At 35.5% G+C, this 10,106-nt stretch overlaps 1 protein-coding gene across 2 annotated transcripts in view; it reads left to right on the forward strand.

The window, feature by feature from the left end:
- Positions 1-8,128, forward strand: part of LOC120327842 (receptor expression-enhancing protein 4-like) — a 16,309-nt gene extending 8,181 nt beyond the window's left edge. For both annotated transcript variants that reach the window (XM_039394202.2, XM_078114845.1), the window contains 2 exons: positions 714-868; positions 2,604-8,128. In XM_039394202.2, the coding sequence (XP_039250136.2) occupies positions 714-868; positions 2,604-2,696 (248 nt within the window). In that variant the 3' untranslated portion in view covers positions 2,697-8,128. The remainder of the gene's footprint in view (positions 1-713; positions 869-2,603) is intronic.
- The last annotated feature ends 1,978 nt before the right edge of the window (positions 8,129-10,106 follow it).

The following is a 10,106-nucleotide window of genomic DNA, read 5'->3' on the forward strand; positions in this document are numbered from 1 at the left end:
AGTTGTGGTTGTGCACCTGTAAATATGCATGATGTGATATTTATACATTTTATAGCTGTTCAAGCTAATTCAGTAAACAGTCATAAGATATAATCCTAAGTATGCTTGCTCTCAGCACTTTTTGGAAGTACCAGAATTTCCCTGTGCGGATGTGCTACCAAGTTTATCACACCATGGGTGAGGTGGTGGCAGTGTTCCCTCTAAGGTGTGCGCGTGCACACAGCTTTCAGAGGCTGCGCACACGCATAGATTTACTGCGCACAGACGTATTTCGATGTAATGTAACAATGTTCTTTTTCCACCCTTTATTTGAATTAAAATAAAACCATCTGCTACAATCAATTTCATTTATTATTTTCCATGTATGTTCATTGTTATCTACTGATAACATATAGCCTTCACTAAAGCATTTACAATCTATAGAAAAACTTATTGAATAACCAAAATTTTCTTAATAAGCCCACTTATTATCCGGTTAGAACGTCAAAATTTCTTCATTGGTTTTTGCACAAATATTAGTCATTTCCAAAAAAGTGCGCACACACTGAAATTTCTGCGCACACATACTACAATAATTAGAGGGAACATTGGGTGGTTGGCATCAAATTTGAAATTTGGTCATGGAATTTGAATCCAAGAATTTAGACTTGCAATCAGCAGTTGAGTCATATTGAATTAAACTGAGAAGTAATTTAATAATTCTTCCTTCACAGCTTTAATGACCCGAACAATAGAATTCACATCAGCACCACCAGAAACTTCTGTGGACGACTCGATGCTTCCCGACCATCATGAATACAATGTATCAGGCGATGACAGACCTTACGATACATTGCCGAGGCAGAGAAGGAAAAAGAGCAGTAAAAAAGTGAGTAAAGCTCAGTTATCAGTAGAGTTTCCACGAGACTAAATTCCGATTTATTCTCAATGCCTTTACATTAATGAAACCGTATGCTTATAATGCAAGGATGCTGTAGCAGGAATAAACATGACTATACTATGCAATTCAAGAGTCGTGCTGCACACTAACAAAAATATATTTCTGTAACGTTTCTGACCAAAATCAGACATTGTTGTAAACTGCTTGTCTGAGGAAGTCTGATCTTGGTCAGACGAAACGTTACAAAAATACATTTGTGTTAGTGTGCAGCAGGACTCTAGAATTTTGAATTGCATAGAAAGTTCAGTTAATTTAAATAGCATGTTCCTAACTCTTGCTCCATTCCCTCTGCCTTTGTGTTAGTTAATCTGTACCTCAAACCATGCAAGTATTATGGTGCATTATGACATAGGTTCTCAAAGTGCTTCATACAGAGCCCAAAATTTCTGTGAGAGAAACCTAGGGGCTCTGGGAGTTATTCATTTATTTGTTAAAATACTGACTTGGCTAATTTCGTAACTTTCCAAAGAAGAATAAACGACATAAATAAAATTTGACAACGAGACGGTATTTCAAATATGACATCTATTTCAGGGGTTCCCAAATCATGGGTCGCGACCCCAAATTGAGTCGGAGTGATAAGTAGGTAGGGTCGCAAACACGTCATGGGGTCGCTGAGGTATGGTAGAGGATAGATGTACAAAACATCTAAGATTCGACAAACCATGTTAAATTTAGCAGTTTGTACCATGGCTTACTGTAAAACAGGCCCATAAACATCGCTCTATGCTTATGCTATAGAAAATGTAGGTGCTTATTGTGACATCACTGTTTGGTTTTAGCTTATTTTAGTTAATACCACCACATGACCAAACTCAAAAGTCCAGTGAAAGTAGCTCTATATCTCTGATCTATATCTATATGTTCCAATATACGGGCCAAATTTCAATTACAGACTTATTGCGACAGTATGAATTTTTTTGAATACAAAGCAGTATATACACACGAGTCACTAAATAAATTAATTTCAATTTAGGAACATTAATTAGTAACTAACGATGTGCTGTTTTTTCTGTATAATAAGACAATGTATTACATCACAATGTAAACTTCAACTATTTAATTTTTTGTGCCCGCTTGCTCCAGCTTGGACTATGGAAAAGAAGAAAGGTTTCACTATTATTACTTTTTATGCTTTTTGATTTTCATTGTTTAAATAACATTCAAATCACTTTTCATCCAAAATAAATTTGTTAAAGTTGTAAAATTGAAATAATGCATGATACTCTTCCCAAACCATTGACCAATTATGGACCGCATAACAATTTTCGCCGAATTTAGGTGACATAGTTTCACACTTCATGTTTTTACCTTTTTTTGTTCTAAATATCGCCAATTGTGGCACCCGTAGTGTGTGTACCAGGTTAGGCCATAACTTTATTCCGATTTCTTTTATTTTAGTTCTATTACGAATTTGAGGACTGTCGCTGTAAGCCAAGTGAATATACCCCCTGCTCATAGGCTTCAGTCCCTTTACACAACTTGATGTAAAGTAGGCGAACAAAATTATTTACCTCCGTATTGATACACACACTTCTGAAGCGCCGAACTCTTAATGCAAATGATTGTAAAAGGGTCTCGCAATTGGACCAGTGGACTGTGTAGTGACTTATTCAATTTCAAACATATCTCAATGCTTATCTAACCAATCCCTCTCATCCAGGACAAAGAATCAACATCAGTTCGAAGATCAAAGCGACATTCAAAAGCACAATCATATCATGAAGGAAGTTTAGATGAGAGGGATAGAGAATGAGGTTACTATGAGTCATTGACCTGGAGTTATGACCTTAGGGGTAACTCTGGGTCATTGACCCTTGCTATTGGTCAATGATTTGATACAATTTATAAGACTATCAGTGAACAACCAAGGATGGCTTTTGGTTACTTTTTGGGGTTACTGTGGTTCAAAGATGAAGGTTACTATGGGTCAATGACCCAAACCACTGTCCTTAAAGGTCAGTGAACTTTAAAAGTACTGTGATTGATGTTGCAAAGAAATGTCAATGGAAGCTTTTGATTGGTTAGCTCAGTTACTTTTATATATTGCTTTTATTGCCATTCTCTGCTGGTTATTATGAAGGGTTTGAAATGAACTATTTTTTGATACGAATAGCTTTATAGGAAATGCTTTATGAATGTTGCTTAAAAAATCTGCTGAATAGTTTGGGTGTTTTCTGCGTTTTTGGTACAATTTTGCTGAGTAAGCGTATTTTTATAGTATTTGAGCTTCATAGCTTTGATGAATGCTATGCAGGGTGTCCATAAAGTTGCAATTTGAAGTCGGTTCTTGATACATTCTCAACCAGGTTGGCTTTATTTTAATCAGTTGTGGGACTATATATCATATAGACAAATTCCTTTTGCAATTGGACAATTCTAAGACTTTATGAACACACTGTATATGCTAGACCAGGGTTGAATACTTTTTGATATTTCAGATACAAAATAGTTATAAATCTGGTTTTAAAGTTAAGTCTGGGTTGAAAATCCTCGATCAGGCTTATTTCATATTCAAATCATAGCACATTTTTTGGTACTTCCTAAGTATGTGAACCAAGATGTCGAACACCGGAACGTAGTATGTGTACCAGGTAAGGGTTAGGCCATAATTTCAGGTACAAATACTACGGGAGTCACTTGGATAGCCCCTTAACTTGTAATCTAACTAAAACTAGAGCTGCGTGCAGCTTTAACAGGCTTCCCGCGTAAAAAAAAATTTGCATTTCATTGCTAGCTGAGAACTTCTGCACATTTGAGGTGAATTTCAAGTTTGTAGGACCAATTTGAAAAAATAATAATAATAAATAAATAATAATAATAATAAAACACAGGAATACAATAGGTTCCCTGCTGACAAGCAGCGGGAAGCCTAATAAGAGAAATTGGAATAAAATTATGGCCTAACCCTAACCTGATACACATGCTACCATACTGCCATCTTGGTTCACATACTTTGGGATTACCCATGTTTTTTGCTGATTTTATTGCTTAAATTTTCGTCTGACAAAAGACACTGACACTGACACTTGTGAACTGCTTGTTTGACAGCGTCTGACTTTGGTCAAACATAACATCACAGAATAAAATGTAATAAGGTATTCAAAATACTTGAGCCATTCAATTATGGACATTTCAATGATTGCTCGTTAGATCCTATTTTCAATGTTAGACAATACTACTACCTAGTCAGCCCATAATTTTCTTTATTTATATATACGTAATGGGAAAAATTTAAGTGCAATATTGGACTTGGATGTTTTTCTGAAACTATGAGTTTGTTTTGAGCACTGCTTTTGAATTCAGCAAACAAAACACCTTTATCAGAAACAAAGTAATCCTATACCCGACATCAACTGGTAACCAGATAAGAGCCGGTAGTTTCATATGATTAGACTGTCTTATGGGCTTTCAACTCGTCCGGGTAGATATGAAAATCCTATCCAAGAGTGACTAAAATTGAATAATGACAATTCGAATTACGTCTTGAAATAAAGATGCCGAATATGGAATATATACATTATAAATTATGCCATGTTTAACAGAGGTAACATTGAATTTACTGTGTTTACAACACACAGTCCATGCATCTGAAACATCTAACTGGCCAACTAATCCCATACCCGACATAGATGGTAACCGGACGAGAGGCATGTTTCGCAATATGATTAAGCCTCTTATTGACTTTATTCTCCACTCCACCATGGGTAAATATGTAAAAATCCCAACACAACCCTCCCGCAAGCCTCTACAGACCCCATGGAATATCATATTTGCAGGAGAACGATTTGCATATGCATATTTTAAATGTCTTTTAATTATTGCAACACAGCTAGTAACATTGCACACAAAATTAGCCTTGTTTTTTGCGTTCACTCTGCCTTTGCAGGGTGTCGGTTTTTGACTGTTTATCTTCACCAAATTTCTCTTGTATAGTTTGCTGACCTATCTTCAATTAGGAATACGGTTTAGTTTTAAAATAATTTGAAATTAATTCTCCTTAGATCTATTTTAAATTACCGTCAAAATTTTTTTTCTGTAAAGATTTGCCAATTTAAAAAAAATATTTTTGTAAAGTTCCAATCAATAGTGAGTAAAAATATATTAAGAGTGTCCCTGTTGTGTCAAAACTGTTTTTTCTGTAAGGATTGTGAATTTTAAAAAGAAATTTTATTGACTGAAATTTAGCATATATCAAGGGTGTCACTGCTTGATAACCATTTGGTTTGAATATGGACATCACTATCTGTAACATATCCAAAAATTTTAACGACTTTTTTTTTTTACAAACATTTGTCAAGTTTTTCTCTCTGGTTCAAATTATCCAATTCACTGAGGCAGCTTAGTTTGAGAAGCATTATATAGATTGCCATTATCCTATTGCTTTTTGCATTATTTTTTTTTCTATTTCACAGGCCTGCTTGTAATAAGCTACCTTTCATTTTTTAATGTTCATTCTTTCACACATCAAGTGCTGCTTCTAGTTCATTGTACAGGGGTGTATACCGGCTTAAAGTCATTCAAAATAAGCGCATTGTTGATGAATTGGGTTAATTAGTATCAAGGATATTCAAAACTGAATAAGTTGTTATTCTGAACACATTCCAGAATAAAATTTTTGGGTACTCCCGAAGTATGTGATCCAAGATGGCAGACACCGGAACGTAGTATGTGTACCAGATTATGGTAGGGCCATAATTTTATTCCAATTTTGCTTATTTTAGTTCTATTAAGGGTTCGAGGACTAGCCAAGTGACTCCCGTAGTATTTGTACCTAAAATTATAGCCTATTCTTAACTTGGTAGTTGGTACACATACCACCACGTTCCAGTGTCCGCCATCTTGATTCAAATACTTTGAGAGTACCAATTTTCAAGTATGTTCTGTTGAATATGTTTAAACATTCCACACCATATTAATCAATGTCATGGTGTTTGTTAGTAGCATAGTTCAATTTAGAGTACTGGTATATTTCATTTCTTTGACTTTGAAACATTTCTTGGAATGCATTCAGAACAGTGAATTGATAAGTTTTGTTAGTTTCATTTGCTCTGAATCAACTTTGAATCTATCTCATGACCATCTTTGCTATGGATTCAAATTTATTCTCTTGCCACACACTTCATATAGCTCTCCATAGTAATCATTACACCATGACATCCACAATAAACAATCATTTTTGGGTAATCCCGTAGTTCCCGTAGTATGTGTACCAGATTAGGACATATTTTATTTCGATTTCCTGTATTATAGTTTTATTACGAGTTCAGGGACTGCCCGTGTTAGTCAATTGAAATACCACATGCCCATAGTTTTGAGTCCCTTTACACAACTTGATGTAAAGTAGGCGAACCAAATTAGTTACCTCCATATTGGTACTAATGGTACATGCACTTTTGGAGCGCTCTTTTTTGTATTTCAATGTTGGGTACACTTGTCTCATATCAAACTAATCTAAAAAACTGGCTTATGTTCATCGGATGTATTCAGAGCCCTGCTCTGAACAAAGCTCCAGACAGGTTTACATTCTATTTTGGCATATTATAGCCCCATCTGATTTTTCATTCATAACAACTTTATGATTAGCTTTGCATATATGATTTTTGGGTATTTGAAAAGATAATTTAAACTTAAATTTTGATGAATGTATGATTTTGATACTGAGCTTTGTAACTTTTTATCTGAAAGTATCATATTTTCAGTCAATTATGTTATGACTTCTTATCCTGCATGCAAAGCAATTAGAGTTTTGTGCCAAATATATGTGACGTTGATTTTAGGAATTATGGTCATTACTTGTGAAACATACAATGTTTGTAGTTTGTAGATCACAAACATTGGAATTGATGAAATCTTTATTAAAACTAACAAAGTTTTTATCAAATTTGCGAACATTTGTTACTTTGTCATATTTTTCACATGTATCTCGTGTGTTTTTCTCAAGTGGCTATCAAAATGAGTACATATATCCTCTCATAAAAACCGACCTCCTAAGAATGGCCCTAAAACGGTGAATTTGCCAACCCTACAAATCCTAACACGCTGCACGCACATATCACAGCAAATGGTTGCAGAAGAGATTTAATGAAAATTATAGCCATTATTGTTGTTTTACTTTCATCAATAATGTAGGAGAGTCAAAAAATCCTTCAAATTCATCCTCACTACAACTGTCAATCCATTTAGTGCGAAAAGAGTTATGTGCGTTGCGTATAAGGGAACCCCTGTAGTTTGGCAACTTTTAGCTTTAAACTCTGCTTATATGCAAGATACATACTTTGACTTATCATTAAAATTACTCTCAATCCGGCTACACATTGGAGAAAAAAATGAATCAATTCCGGGCTCAAATTAATCAGCAAACTAAAACACTGCTTTTCTGCTCTTCACCAAAGTAGTAGCTTTCCTATCAAAATGACTATATTTGCCATCAAAATTTACATAATCTTTTTTTCAAGTTTATTAGCCCATTTCTTGTGTCTATTGAAAATACTGGTTGTTTTATCATCCAAATTACTCTTTCTCTATAAACAAACGAGTTTTTAATGTACCGGGGTATAACTGATTTGATTTAACAAAGGCCATAATTGGGGGGGGGACCACTGTTTCGGTGAAATGGTGTCCTATAAATCCGGTTATCTCAAACTCAGAAGAAAATAGGTCATCTGGGGAAAATGCTTTATCTAACCTTATTCTATAGAAGAGATGTACCGCCAAAGGTGGTATCTGTTAAACTCTAATTAATGTTCTTATTTCTGCCCAGAGTTTATTCAAAACCCAAGTTTTTTCTGAAAACTAATTTAAAAATAATTTTGAGATATATTTGAGATATGAGCGATACGACTGAAATAATATTTTTTTACAACCATGATTTGTTTTTTCAAGGTATTTTGACTTTTATTCAACATGTTCAGTTCATTTATCACAATGTCAAAGGTATTTAGCAACTTCATATACCCCCCTATGAGAGAACTATTCATTTGGTTAATAGGACCAGGCCAGCAATCTTATTTCCAGCTTAGGACTCACAAGATATTTTAATTAAGCAAGTTTATTTTGCTTGTTGCTTCCTTGAAGCAAACAATCTGTTGCACTTCTGTTTATAATATTTCGCCTGTGATATTTTTGCCTTTATATATTTTGCTTATTATGGGTGATGATGTAGTAATACATGGTTGTGGTGCGAAATGATTCTTTCTGCTTGAAATGGGATTAAAGATAGAAATTTCACATACCGGTACTTATCCCAAGGATATGAAAGTCTCTTGTCTGTTTACCAGGCCATGTCTGGTATGGAATTAGTAGGCCAATTATTTGATTTGTTTCGATTTCATGGTGTAGGCTAGCAGTTACAGTCCTTACATGGGCACACTACGGCCCAAATCCGGCCCGTTTGGTAATTCAATCAGGCCCGCCTGGTGCTTCAACAACATAAGTGAAAACAAATGTTTTAGCTAAAAATAACTCGAAGAATTTGTTGAGATTGCGGTTAAATTTAGTTTCGGAACGAGGCTTACTGTTTTCCACTTTTGTAACACTGTGGATAAAATTCTGTTTATAAGTGTAACTCTTTACGTCACACTTACATGGCCCGACAGTCTAGGGGGGGGGGGGGGGGGGATTTTTTGGCCCCTGGTCTTAAAACCTTGCTCACCCCTGGGTTACACGAACCACTTTATATGAGAGCGAGGAGTTTAGCATTCCTCACATGATTCGAACCCACGCAAGGTAATCAGAAGTGCAATGACAAGCGTATTCCTGACGCTTATGGGTGGCATATGGTGACTAGCGACTCTGCTGATAGTTTGCGTAGGAGGCTATGCGGGTACTCACTCCCGAAGTGTGCGAACCAAGATGGCGGACACCATAACGTAGTATGTGTACCAGGTTAGGCCAAAATTTCAGGTACAAATACTACAAGAGCCACTTGGCTAGTGCCCGAACTAAAAACCAGGTTAGGGTTAGGCCATAATTCCAGGTACAAATACTACGGGAGCCACTTGGCTAGTCCCCGAACTAAAATAAGGAAAGTTGGTATAAAATCATGTCCTAATACTAACCGGGTACACATACCACGTTCCGGTGACGCCATTGGTTCTCATACTTCGCGAGTACCGCTATGCGTGGGTGGTTGGATGACACAACAGAGCTATAATAGCTGGGGTGCATTACCCCGGTGAGCGTGGAGACATGCGACCAAACGGAGAGTTTGGTTATGGTCAAGCTTCGGTTATTGGTGACACGTTGTTACTTGTAATTGAAACTTTGTACTGGTGTTTTAGGCCCTCCAGAAGTATGTGTACCAATATAGAGGTCACTAATTTTGTTTGTATATTTAAATAAGGAAAATCTGAATACAATTATGACCTAAACCTGGTACACATACTATGTGAGTACCTTTTTTATACAGGGCTACTACTTCGTGCCTTTTACTCAGAAAAAATCCTCATAAACGGCCACTTTTATTTAACAATATGTTAGTCGCTGCTATTTTTAAAATGAAGTATAAATTCTCTCTCTCAGGGCAAACCTACCAAAATCCACCACTGGTCCTTGGTATATTTTAAACCTCATTAGAATCCACCAACATAAAATTATGAAGATGCAGTTTTTGTGCAAATTTTATTTGAATATAGATGTACATAATACATATGTATATAAAATCACAATCTGACCCAATAACAAGGTGCAGGATAAAGGCATAGTAAGCTAACTGTCCTCTAAGCCAAATTTGCTCTCTAACGATATTTGTTTCTTACAGTGAATGGTCTATTTTACCATATAAAAAATACAGGCATATGTATACGTCATACAAATTAGTAAAAAGACGAATTCGCACAATTGATATGCTGCATGATATCTCATTGAGGACTAATAATGATTGAAACACAATTAGAAAAGTAATTTTATTTGTCAAATGACCAGAGTCAGTTTTTATGAAGAATAAAAATAAATATATTATATGCTCCAGAAGTATGTGTACCAATATGAAGATAATTAAATTTGATCGTCCATTTTACATCAAGTTGTGCAAAGGGACTGAAAGCTATGGGCAGGGGTATATTCACTTGGCTAACACGGACAGTCTCAGAACTCGTAATAGAATAATAAGTTAAATCGGGATAAAACTATTTCTTAACCCCAACCTGGTACACATACTTCGGGA

The sequence above is a fragment of the Styela clava genome, chromosome 7, assembly GCF_964204865.1.
Source record: "Styela clava chromosome 7, kaStyClav1.hap1.2, whole genome shotgun sequence".
Lineage (NCBI taxonomy): Eukaryota > Metazoa > Chordata > Ascidiacea > Stolidobranchia > Styelidae > Styela > Styela clava.